At 31.4% G+C, this 14,223-nt stretch overlaps 1 protein-coding gene across 2 annotated transcripts; it reads right to left on the reverse strand.

Moving 5' to 3' along the window:
* Positions 1-785: 785 nt before the first annotated feature.
* On the reverse strand, positions 786-13,778 carry LOC134707493 (uncharacterized). 2 transcript variants are annotated; one of them, XM_063567273.1, is made up of 9 exons: positions 13,623-13,778; positions 7,869-7,883; positions 6,198-6,333; positions 5,686-5,758; positions 4,872-4,965; positions 4,385-4,503; positions 3,795-3,979; positions 2,939-3,015; positions 786-2,016 (listed from the first exon to the last, which is right to left on the reverse strand). In XM_063567273.1, the coding sequence occupies exons 1-9, from the start codon at positions 13,767-13,769 to the stop codon at positions 1,783-1,785; spliced, it is 1,080 nt and encodes a 359-aa protein (XP_063423343.1). In that variant the 5' UTR covers positions 13,770-13,778; the 3' UTR covers positions 786-1,782. The 2 variants fall into 2 exon arrangements, with proteins under 2 accessions (XP_063423343.1, XP_063423344.1); XM_063567274.1 differs by lacking the exon at positions 7,869-7,883.
* Positions 13,779-14,223: the final 445 nt, after the last annotated feature.

Below are 14,223 nucleotides of genomic sequence, written 5' to 3' on the forward strand. Positions count from 1 at the left end.
GACTGACGGAAACTTCGTAACATGAGGCATCTATATTCAAAGTATGAAGCATCCAGGTCTTTCACCTTCTAAAATATAAAGCTTTTAGAAGTTAGCTAACACCGTAGCTGTAACCACCACTGGATCACTATCCCTATGTCGAGCTTTCTGCAACAAAAGTTGCAGGCTCAACAAAAATTAACTATAACCACTGAACCATGAAAATGAGGTCAAGGTCAGATGACACCAGCCAGTTGGACATGTACACCTTACAGTCCTTCCATACACCGAATATACTAGACCTATTGCTTATTGTATCTGAGATACGGACTTTACCACCAAAACTTAACCTTGTTCACTGATCCATGAAATGAGGTCTAGGTCAAGTGAAAACTGTCTAACAGGCATGAGGACCTTGCAAGGTACGCACATACCAAATATAGTTATCCAATTACTTGTAATAAGAGAAAATTTAACATAACAAAATATCTGAACTTTTTTTTCAAGTAGTCACTGAACCATGAAAATGAGGTCAAGGACATTGGACATGTGACTGATGGATAAGTTGGTAACATGAGGCATCTATATACAAAGTATGAAGCATCCAGGTCTTCTACCTTCTGAAATATAAAGCTTTTAAGAAGTTAGCTAACGCTGGGCCGCCGCCGGATCACTATCCCTATGTCGAGCTTTCTGCAACAAAAGTTGCAGGCTCGACAAAAAATACTGATGAATAATGAACAAAACCAGTATTATCACATGTAATAATTTATCAAAAGATGAACATTTATAAAAAAAAACATGAGTTGTATTTTACAAATTTATGGAAATGGGTTAAACCGCATTTTATAAGTTGACCTATATAGGCAAATAACAGTTTGGTATGATAATGTTTACCTTGACATAAAAAGAATGAAAAATTACTGAAGAATAATTCATTCACTGAATAATGACCAAGACAAGAATTTACACATAGGTAGTTATTTATCAAAATTTTATATAGAAGGATGTACATTTAAAAAAAAATACCAAGTGGTCCATTTGACAATTTATGAACCTGTCACTACAAAAATGTTCATATCTCACAATGGAAAATTTAGAATTTGATTATTAAGTCTCGAGAAATGATCAATGTCTCAAATGGATTGGATGCAATACTTGTGACTTATCATTGTAGAATTTTTACAAGTTTTGCTGAAAAATAACTAAATTCTGAAGTCTGGAAACAAAAAATTTGAAACAAAAAATTGCTGGAAAGATTGGACAAAAGAAATGTGTTTTCCCGACAGGCTGTACTTTGTGATTGGAAAACAGTTATTTTTTTTATCTAAAGTGGTGGCTCTCCAAACAAATCTACCCATCATTCTAAGTTTTTAGACATTAGTTTCAGACATGAATACATTTTTTTCCCAAGTTTTGTAAGCTCCAATAAAAAAATAAGGTGAATCATTATCCTAGGAAACGAAATGAAATAGATTTTTAGAAAAATCATCTTCGCAAAATGTAAAATATAGTATAACATTTATTAGTACTGTACAATAAATCTATCAATAATATATATAAAAAATAACAATAAAACTAGTCCATAACAAAATCTATGATCTATAGAATCAACAACAATTTACTACTAAATCTAAATTACATGATTATCAGAACATATCAAACCTATTTGCTGTTTTTCTTAATATAAAATGTAAAACAAATTGTAATATCAGCAGTAAATGAGATCACAATACTTTCATGTTTGCTGGAACAATTGTGTAGTTTACATGACAAACACATGACAAACACCAGTAACAGACACTATCTGCAAGGCATGAGATCATATCCCATCAACATCTCAGCAATAGGATCACACAATGACAGCAGTTTAAATGGAGGGTGTTCACATATCTCTCTAGCATGAGGTATTGAGTCTGTGATCCAAAAATTTTCAAATTTAACATCTGAATCAACAAACCTCTTCCATGAGTCATTTGGGAAAACCGGATGTGTCACATAAGCACTTACAGACTTTGCTCCTTTTTCCAGTAAAGCCTGAAAATAGAATCAAATTTCTGTTGTAAAAATACATGACTGCCAAGATTAACAAACTGAGGTGTTAAATCATTATTAAAAGTTGAAACTATTTACTGTGACTTGACTGTTAGTGTTGCTCTCCACCTATTGCAACTTATTCAAACTTCAGTGAACTTTAATGTTGTTGTGAAAAATCAGTCTAACAGTTTGCATAGACATTTTTTGTCATTGTCGTGCTAAGGTGTTAGGTAGTAATTTTGAATTACTATAAAAATGTCCAAACTATTAAGCTTTCATATAGTTTTTCTTTCGAAAAGTATTCTATATTCATAAGAATCAGACATCATTTGAATTAAAACACCTTATATTCAGTAAAATATATGTGAAATAACAATACCTATTAATACCGGTAAGTTTACATGGCCAGAAAACCTAAAACGTTCTTTTGAATATAAACTTTTTGAAAGAAAACATGATTATCTCCCATGGAAACTTCCTAAAAATGTATTGTTAAAGAAACGCTCATAACACTTCAGTTTTGTACATTTCATGAGCAGAGGATTATAAAATATAGGCAAATACTAACTTATAACACCATCAAAGTATTATATTTTACAGGAATTTTAAGAAAATAAATCAACAAAACACTGACAAAAAAATTTTTGCAGAGTTATCTCCCTTTCCAATGTTAATTTCCATTAGAAATTAAAAATGCAAAATTTGAGTTTTGCTCAAGTTAGATTTTATGAGACTTTCATCTGTGTAGATTTTGGGCTTAATTCTATATATAAGAACTAAAACATTTTCTGTTGCAATCAGTTTGAGGTTCAAACATAGTTTTATTCCTACTTTCTGCTATGTCCATGCTATATGTTTACTTTTGTAGCATTTTCCCCTAATTATCCGACAAGGATCTGTACACTTGAAGAAAAAGACAAACCTTTCCACATTCTTTCAATGTACCCCCAGTCTGTACAAGATCGTCAACTATTATTACATGTTTGTTTTCTGGATTTCCTACAAACAGAAAATTATAAAATTAAGAACATTTTTTTAATTATATATATTTTGGTGATAATCCTTTAAGGGTGTAGACCTTTGTTCAGGGAGATAACTCTTTGAATCAGTTATGCGTTTTTAAAAAGTCAAGTATCATCAATGTATTTTAAGCATTTACCTGAAACAGATTGGATATAGTCTATGTAACCTAGAAGCTTAGAATATATTTATGAAAAGGGTTAACACAAACGTACTGATGATTTTAAGAGTTACTTCCCTTAACCTAGGTCTACCTCCTTAAATAGAGAACTTTTGTGGTTTTCTTTTTATGGAAAAGTTCCTTTGTGTACCCACTGTTTTAACTTTAGCCACAATTGAAGAACAACAATGTGTTTTCCTTAAAAAATCAATAATTAGGTATTTGAAATCTATCTTAAAGTAGAGTGTCTGATAAAGGAAAGCAATGATACTGTATCAGCCATTGAAGAACTCTGAGCTTATTTTCAGTAATCCGAAAACATTCTTAGACAAAGTTTTATTTTTCTTGTAGATACATTTTTTGTCATATGTTATAATGCAATCAAGGAGACAAACAAATTACTGATATGACTTATTTTGTGTTTTTCTTCTTTTTCAAGTAAAATGGCTTTTTCTATGTCACACACCATTCAACCCTCAGCCAATATAAATCCTTGAGAAGAGCTCTTTATGTTATATTGGTCTTTCAAGTTCTTTATTAAGTTCTCTATAAGGTGCAATATTGAAATTGTCATGTAATGTTCTCTATTCATAATTACCATCTTTGACTTTAACGATTCTCTTGTTCCCATCTCTTATTTTAACACATGTGATTGGGTTATCATCACCAAAAAAGTGATGAAATCTTTTACAAGCTCCATCATCTGGGAAGGCATATGCTATGTTATCTTTGTCTGCCATTCTATCAACCTCTCTCAGTAATAATGGAACTGCTGACTCAAGTCTACAAAAATACAGTTTCTAATTAATGAAATAATTAAAAACTAGGGCATATTTCACAATGTTATAGTTATATAAAATACATTGCCTGTAAATCTATACTCAAATTATTTTGATATACTTCTTAAAAAGGTTTCTGAAAAACTTTAATTTTTTTTATGATAAACGACAGATAATGTATGTGTAGTGAAAAAATAGCGTGGACTATGTTCCACTTTTATTGTCTGTTGTTTGTCTATTTTGGAACATCAATGACGTTTGCATTGGTGGAAGTAAAAGCTATGTTATCAAATGATTGACTTGAATGGCTGTATATTTATATATCCCTATCACCACAACAGAATGCATAGCATTAGCTCAACCTTTGTTCTTAAAAATATTTTGTTTTATCATAATATATAATACTAACCTTGGAATGATGTTGTCAGAGAAATAAAATCTTTCTTGTAAGGCATGAATATCAAAAATACAAATCTGTGCTGGTCCCTTTGCTGTTAGAGGTATGGCTGAAATAAGGGTTGCTAATGTCTACAAACAAACAAAATACCTGTTAAGATCAATGGTCAATGTATCTTACATTTAAATGTGAATATCTAAAGAATAAAATTTATAACCAAAAAAAAACCATTTCTACAATTAATTCACAAACTTTTATGAAAGAAAACCAGTTAGTATCACACTTGCCAAAGTGGTTTTCTTATTAAGTTGATAGTCCATACTTGGTGTGTGTGTTTGTGTGTGTGGAATCTGTAAGGTGACCAAATAAACATCTTGATCTGTTCCATCCTATTCTTTAATATACACTTGTTTTATTGTGTTTTATAAACCAACTTTTATGACTGACCTTAACTTTATCACATGTTCAACATGTTTAATATAAAAGACCTAGTCTTTACCTTAGCAGTGGCTATTTGTCCTTCAGTATCTACCCTTTCCATTGTACCTGTAGGAAAGTAGGGCAGGATAAAGTGAAACGATTTTGCTAAATATCTGAAACATAAAATTAACATATAAATAAACTATAGACATGTCATGTTTTTTAAGCTTGATTATAACCAGTATCAAGATATGGCATATGTTTAGTAAAATATGATTTTTTAAATTTAAATGAGTAATTGATGTTGACTTAAGCATGTTTGTTCATATCTTGAGTGATATGTGTATGGACTTTGTGACTTTATTGTTTTGAGCTATAGTTAATGATTGCTTGCTGTTTTCTTTAATATCTAGTAGCAAATATTTCATATACATTCATGTACAGAGAATTTTTTATGTCAGTTATTTCCCATTGAGATGAATGCACTGTGCAGTAATTCCACCTATATTTGTTGCATCACCAAGTTGATTTTAAACAGGTAAAGGTTGGAAATATCAATTTCCCCTGCACAAAAACACCTTATTTTAGTTTAAACAATATTTTATTGAAAAAGTGCATGAAATATAATTATACAATATAAATACAGGGATTCGGAAACAAGAAAAACTTATATGAATCTGTCTCCTTTTTTAAAAAAAATGACAAAATTAGGAACATAGTATATAAGAAACTTGTATAATCTAATTTTCAATTCACATTAAACATGTTTATTCTGTGGTTTGCTAACACCTATTTTTTTGTCTTTTTTATCTTTAAAAAAAAAACTAAAAAAATTAGATAGTCTGAACTATTAATAGTTAACAGTCTGCTATAAATATGAACATCTTAATTACCTTGGGAAACTGTATAAAACTGATAGCTGTTCAAAGATGAGTTCTGGTGTATGAAAACTTCCAATAAATATAACTGAAAAAATACATAAAATTTTGATATATATAGGATGCAATATTTCTCTTGTAGTACTGAAAAGTAATATTAAATAATAGTGTTAAAAGTGAAATTACAATTTAATCTATTTTTCGTATTTGTAATCATTTTTTGTTGTTGAAAATTATCTGTATCAAAAGGAAAATGAAGATTACATAAGTTCCTGGTTATGGTATCACAGTCAATGTCAAAATGAGTTCAGTGATCTCTCAATAAATTATGAGAGTGGAGTATTTTTCGTTGGTTGACTGGTCAAAAATGAAAATAAACCTTTGCTTTTGTTGTATTTATAAAAGAAAGGTTATCAACCGTTATGTAAATAGATTCCTCTGAGAGTAACAATCATAACTATCTGTCTGTTTCTAAATATTTTCATAGTTAACTTAAAATGATATATATAAATATGTACATCACTTGCCATCTTTCCCTGCCATATATTTGACATCTTCAATGAACAAGTTTGGAAAACCATCTTGAAACTTTTTCCACTGAATGGTTTTTCTAAATATCACAGCTCTTAAGCCATTGCCACTTAAGGAAAAGGTTCTCTCAATCTTAAAATAAAAAAGATATCAAGAAATTCAAATTTTGAGTTATAATTTTTACACAATATTGTTCACAAAGAAATAGTTAGTCTCCAGGATAACATGTCACCATACAAAGACAGATACTTCTTATTTCAAAGTGAACTAGCCTTTGCTCTTAATTCTGAATGCCATGTGCTTGGTAGAGAAGGATCCAACATCAAAAAGTCTTTGTTTTGAGCCAGCCTTCACACTCAAGTCCAGCCAAGTATGCTACCAAAAGATCACATTATTATGTCATACATGTATTATAAAAGCAACTGGTCATTTATTTTGAATACATGTAACCATCAACCCTACTGTCCTACTCTAAAAACAAAAGATATAAACATGCCTGAACTTTGGTCATCTTGTGAAAAAGATCAGAGGGAAGCAAAATTAAAAGTTGCTGTTTGTTGTTGATTCAACTATAATTATTGATAAAGGAAGATAACTCAATTTTTTTTTTTTTTTTTTTTTTAACAATATCATTTATTTTTTAGAACATATACTAGGTTTCTTCACATATAATATTCATGTATACCCTCATTTCAAAACATGAATATCTGAGCAAATATTTCATTGATAAAGTTCTGGCATGGATAGGATGTATAGAATGTTATGATCAATGCATTTTATTTTGTGTATATTAACAGTAGTAATGCTTCTTGGAAGATTTAGATATCAAGTCAGTTACATAAAGTTTGGATTTCATTTCATGCAATCTTTTCCCAAAAAGAATTTTGGAAAAGGTCTGTATTGTTTATTGTCCCTACCTTGTAAGGGTAACATCATTAATATGCAGTACAAAAACCTTAGGATTTTGAAATATATCATGTTTCATTAAACAAGATTACTGTTCATGTGAAGAAAGGTATTAAAGAATGAAAGCAAATATATGTAGCTATTCTATAGTAGATTTAAATATTGTTAAAGAGGTACATGTATAAGAAAATACAAAAAATCATATTATTTAAAGTGAATAAGATAAAATTGTAGTGAAAATATAAGTAATGTGGTAATATGGATGCAATGCTAAAAGTGCAGAGGTGATAATGCTCTTTTCCTTGTGCATATATTTTTAATAATTATCTCTTCAATCAAAAACTTCAGAAAATCTATTTCACTCTTCAGATATTTAAAAGCAGCAAATGTGCACATTTTAACATGCTGCGTGATGTTAACAGAATAAACAGAAGTTATAAACATCCATAAAATTTTGCCTCAAAACAAAACAAACACTAAGTTGCCATTACATGTAGTACCATTTTTTAGTTGTTTTAAAGAGAATATTTTATTTGTTGTTAACAAAACAGGACAGAAAATTAGTGTAAAGTTATAGAATCTAAAGCAATGCTGAATAATGTGAATATCCAACTATTTTATTACAAAAGCAATGTTTGGACAGTAAAGATTTCTTTAAAGATATATATGTATACAACATAAATTGTATAATCTATATATACAAATGGAATAAAAAGTCAATTAAGAGTAAAATGCATGATTGTATTAAAATGCTAACTTACCAAATCTTGTGTACACTGAAATTTTGTTGATGTGAAATATATAAATGTGCACATGCAAAAACAAGTCATTCTGGTTAGTCAAAGTACATGTATTCCCGAGATAGCCATTCAAATTGATATTTTAAAGTGGGTCTTTCTATGTTGAGATGTTACACTATTGTTTCAGGTAAGGGTGGAGGTTGCTACCTATTAAAATATTTAAACCTGATGTATTGGTATGCACCTGTCCTAAGTAGGGAACTTGATGTTCAGTGGTTGTTGTTTGTTGATGTGGTTCATTAGTGTTTGTTGTTTCTCTTTTTTTTTTTTTAGATTAGACTGTTGGTTTTACCCTTTTATAGGATTTTAATTATCTTATCATATTTGGGGCCATTAATATCTTGCTATTTGATGAGAGCCAAGGCTCTGTGTTGAAGACGGTACTTTTACCTATATTGGTATAATGGTTTACTTTTAAAAATTGTGACTTGGATGAAGAGTTATGTCTCATTGAACTCATACCACATCTCCCTATAGGTCAATGTCATCCTTCAACACAATATATCTATTTAAAACAAAAAATAAGACAGTTCACAGGGGGGAATATAATTGTCCATAATGAACAAAAATAAGGATGAGCATAGTGATTTTTTTCCAACCTAAGGGGAAGTTAGGATGCCACTGGATGCTCCATCCTAATTCAACTATTGATGCAAGCATTTTAAAGGACTTTAATAAAGTTCTTTAAAATGCTTGCATATCAATAGTCGAATTAGGATGGGAGTTTAATTTTCTACCTTCATTTTCAAAAACATGTACTTTCTACATTTACCTTCCAAGTAATAGTGTGAAAAGAAAAACAGAATCCTTGAAAGTGTTGGACTGAAGGTTTTGACCCCTTAAATTTGCGACCAAGACAATTTTGATATCTTGAAATAGAAAGAATAGTGAGCTAGGACCAGCAATTTTTAGGGACCAACCTATGGCAGAAAAGATCTGAGAAAAAAGTGAAAGAGATATAATATTCATCACTCGAATAATGATACATGTACAATGTACAACAAAAATTAATACCAAGCTTAAAAGATAACAGGCCCTTTCATGGTTATTGCAGCAATACTGAATAGGGCTAGATCCCTCCAATATATGGTGCACCCTACAAGAGCTGAAAGTAAAGTGGTGTATATTCCCAACCGTGATTAATGGAAATGTGTCACTAAAGTACATATACAAGTAATTACAAAATTTTTTTTCAACCTGACAATCAACAACTTAATACTGGAGTACCAAATTAAGACATTACAGAAATTCTGTATTGATGGAGGAATGCGAAATATTTGGAGATAACCAACTGAATTGCACGCCAGGAACAGACAAATCAAAAGATGACAGCAGATTGATCTCCAGGTCAAAGTCAGGGGCAAATTGAAAATTGACCAACCAAGGCCTCTAAACATGCTAAATGAAGCTAGTTCAATACTTTGAAAACATCTTTGAAACAATACATTTGCTTGAAATCATGAATTGGTTTTCCCAACTTTCTATTTCCACTAGAGCGGGGTGCTCATTTTCGCCTTATCTTTCCATGTTTTCTTCAGTTTATGTTCAGGTCTTTATGTTTTTGAAGTATTCTGATATTTCTATATGAAGATAACTTCAAATACAAAATATTCTTCGCTTGAAAACGTGTTTGTTTTGAGTAAAATCATCTGAAAAGTTGGATTAAAGGGTGTTTGAAATTTCCTAATTTTTTGCCAACGCGGGACACATATACATGTATTCACCGTTTTTACATATCTATTTAAAACCAAATAACTGCAGCTTTAAATAATATTTTTCAAATAAATTTCATTATAGACCAATAGCAGACATTTGAAAGGTGTAAAAAAACTGACATTTAGGGCAATCAGTCAAAGAATTACTAAGGAATGCTTCTTTGAAATCGTTTTTGTCATTCAGGAAATTGGCTGAAAATCGTTGTCCATTTTTTGGTCCTTTGCCGTAAGTGCCGAAATTTAGTCTCATTTTCAAAAATAATCATATTTGTAATAAAAATATAATTAAGGACATATTTCTTCCATTTCAACCATCCTTTGAAGTTTTTACACCTCAAAATCATAATCATAATCGAAATTGTGCCCACGGCGAATATGAGTGCCCCACCCTATCATTTAAAAATCTGTCAATATTCACACCTTAATAATTACCAGAGTGATCCAAAAATACAGAGAGATTATAGTGTCAAGTTGACACTTCTAAAGACTAAAGACTGCTATTTAGATAGAATCATATTCAAAACAGTGTGGTCCTGGCCATTGATTGACGACCTAAATTATCCCATTGACTGGGACAGATTAGGTGAACGTTTGTCTGTAACGACCATTGCTCACTTCTTACTTATTATAGAATTTAAACTGTGGGGTCACCAAAGGTTCTTAACGCCTTTAATAATAAAATAATTCGAAAAATTATTCAGGAATAACCTTTATGTTTTGATTTATATTATTGATATAAATCAACACATCGTATTATTCCAGATTCGTTTTTCGAATTGCTTTTTTTAGGTGTTGAGAACCTTTGGTGACCCCACAGATTCAGTGTCTTTAACAATACATAGTGAGCAGTGATTGTTACCGACAAACGTTCACCTTATCTGTCCCAGTCAATGGGATAATTTAGGTCGTCAATCGATGGCCAGAACCACACTGTTTCGAATATGATTCTAAATGCAGAAAAAAAAGATATCTTTCTGTGGAGGCAATTAAATGTGTAATTTTAAAACTTATCCAGAAAGGAATATATTGCCAGAGACATATAATACAATTGTATTATATGTCTCTAAAATTGCTTTATGGTTTATATGATGAAGTAATATGAAAGAGCCTATTTAAGCTATATTTGGCTTTTGCAGATTAAATTATCTGAAGCGGCAGTAAAGCCATGATATGATTTGTCAAAGGCATATATTAAACTTGTTTTTATGGATATGTACTGTGCTAAATTATCAAACATGTATGCTTTTATTAGCAAAGTGAATAAATGTAGTTATCATATGGTTTAGAAATTAGTAGTAGTCAAGAATGCCAGATACAAAATCTGCCAGTGTCAGCAATATCCTAATTTTTTAAGATCTTTCATTTTTTTAAGGCGTATTTGTTAGTGCAAAACCAGTTTTAGTTTGTTAAACTTTCCATTTGTTAATGAGAACCAGTTTGAAACTAGTTTCGAACCTAAACTGGTTTGCCGTTTGTTACTCTCAAACTCAAACTGGTTCCAGAAACTATTCAAACCATGTCCAAGGGTGGTTTGTGGTTTCGGTTTAGGGTTTACAATGGCGGCAATGTTGATGCAGTGTAGTGGTCGTGAAATTTATTTTGCAGATTCTATGGTCAAATCAATCTTTTTAGTGGATTTTTAATACAATGTACTAGTATCACATTTTGGTGTTTGGTGTTTTTTTAACTTCACATAGTTTTTTTTATAGATAATTAATGTTAATTCTGAACACTACATGTATTTGTTTGGTCATTTATTTGTAACTGTTATTGCTATTTTTCAGTCTGGCAGTTACCTTCTTGTAATAATTGGCAATTACAAAAAGTTTTAAATTGTTAATTTTTGTATTTGTTGTAAATTGGAACTTGAATACTGAGATGACGATTAACTTTATGCACGAGATAAAAATCAGATAAAAAATGGGTATAAAGCATTACTAGAACTCATAACTGAAATGAATTGAATTAGCCTTTAAGAACAAAAGCTTATGAAATTGTTAGAATTGTTGAAATTTGTGATTAAGTCGTCATTTCGAAGTCAGTGATTTTTGGTATATATGTTGTTGCATAAGATAAGCACAACTCATTGTGAAATAAAAAAAAAATTGGCTCCATTCTCGAATTGGTATGAACACTGAAACATTTGACAGGTACCATGTTGAAGTTAATTTTGATTAAGTATGGTGAACCACCATTGATAATTCATTGATATTGGTATACAGTGTGCACATCTCTTTTTAACAGAGATTGTTATAATTTGACTGCATGGGTGTGTCTGTCAGTATCTTACCAATAATAAATAAGAGTTTTTTTAATTTTTATGTCTAAATTTTAAGCAAAAATACGCATTTCTCTCTGCAGTGTCAAGGATTATTTAACACAAGTTTAAATTGATGTTAATTTTTAACGCCCAGTGACAAATATTTCATGCATGTTCAGGAAAACACGAGATTAAAAATCAGGTATATAATGTAAGAATCAAGAGATGTGATATTATTGCTAATGAGGCAACTAACCAACTATGAAGTGGATGTAAGCAATTATAGGCAACCTTAAGGCCTTCAACAATGACAAAACCAGATACTGTTTTTAAAAGTCGTCTATAAAAGGCCATGAAAAAGAAACATTCAAATGAAAAATCTAACGGCCTAACAATACAAAACAAAACAATTTACAAAATATCAAATTGAGTTGAGACATAACCAACGACAACCACTAAACAGGTTCATAAAGGATATGGCAGGGGTTGATATTATAACGAAGATGTGGTATGATTGCCAAGGAGACAAGTTTGTAAAGAGACCAAATGACACAGCATAGGTCACCATATAGCCCTCAACAATAAGCAAAGCTCATACCACATAGTCGGCTATAACATAATCAGAAATCACAAATGTAAAATCATTCAAAGGAGAAAACTAAAAGCCCAATTAATGTACAAAATAAAGTGAACGAACACAGTAACAAACGACAACTACTGACTCACAGGCTCCTGACTTTGGACAGGCACATATATACAGAATTGGCAGGTTTAAACATGTACAAAGCACTCAATTTTCCCTAAAAGTGAAACAGTAGTTACAAAAAGAAACGAAACCGACCAACTAACATTAAGACAATAGACTCAACAGTGGCGGATGCAGGAATTTTCGAAAGGGGGGGTGCTAGCCCAGGGCAAAGGGGGGGTGCAGGGGGGGGTGCAAACATATGTCCCGATTCAAATGCATTGATCGGCCAAAATAAAGGGGGGGTGCGGACCCCCGGAACCCCCCCTCTGGATCCGCCACTGCTCAACGCATGCAACTAAAAATATTTGCAATTATTAGAAGTTTGTTCAAAGCTATCTGCAAGTGGTACTGAAATAAATATTGTTCCCCCTGACTGAAGCGTCTGCTGTACGTCATATCCTTACATATACATTCATATACAATAAAAGACTTTCAAAAGTCGTAGTGCAAAGGTTTTGACCATCTATTTTTTTGTATAAGAAATAATAGTTAGGCTAGAATATTTTCTTCTAGTACCATCAAGGAAAATGATTATGAGAACATTCTGATATCTTTGCTTTATACAAAAATAATCACTTCGGTTACTTGAAAAAATATGGATTAACTAAGATGACCTCAGTTTTTGATCAGTCATTTTCACAGGCACTTGTCCCAGGCACTTGTCTCAGTTTCATGTCATCGAACATAACAAAATTTATATTTTATTGATCTTCTGTAGAATATCTTCAGAAGAGGTCCAAATTCATTTTTTTTATTCTTCACCAAAAGAAATTCTGGAGATGTACAGAAGAGACCAACGCAGTTTGAACTCGACTATGCCCAAGTAGTTATGACATAATGTTTTTTAGATAAACTTTACATTTGTTAAAATATATCTCAACCAAAACCAGTTTTGAAACCCAAACCAAAACCAATCAAAACCAGTTTTAAACTTAAACCTAAAACTAAAACCAGTTTTTCTGTAACAAATTCGCCTTTAGTTTCGTTTTTACCGATCGTTTGCTGACAGACGGTGTATCGGCTTGAGAAGATTGGCTGCATTCGTTAGATAGCCTTGTACACATGTTGACAATTTCTTCTGCCAGCAAATACATCGACGGATGTGCATAAAGTAAAACTGGACTGTCGTCGTTGTTCATTTTCGTTCTGTACAGTATCGCCAAATAGGAAATTTAAAGAAGTATTGGAAAATTGGTAAACAAATTCCTTTCTATCCTTTCTGGAGAAGATCTCAAGCAAGGGAGGGAATCGTGAGTTTTAAAAGCGCGAAATTTAAAAGTAAATTAGAACCAATAATAGAATACAGTTTTATTGTCTGTCAGTTTGTACTTACTTATTAAAGTCATATAAAACCTCAAATGAAATACGATTTTTATAACTAAATGTTTTCATTATAAAACTTAGGGAGCTACCTACCATTTGATTTTTATGGGGGGGGGGGGGGGGGGGGGGGGGGGGGTAGGATGAAATTTGAAAAAAAATAGGCAGAACAGGAGAAAAAACACTTCCATATATATACAGCTAAAAAAAAATGTAGGACAAATTTTTCCATCCTAGCCACCACCCCCCCCCCCCCCATAAAAATCAAATGGT

The sequence above is a fragment of the Mytilus trossulus genome, chromosome 2, assembly GCF_036588685.1.
Source record: "Mytilus trossulus isolate FHL-02 chromosome 2, PNRI_Mtr1.1.1.hap1, whole genome shotgun sequence".
Classification (NCBI taxonomy): Eukaryota; Metazoa; Mollusca; class Bivalvia; order Mytilida; family Mytilidae; genus Mytilus; species Mytilus trossulus.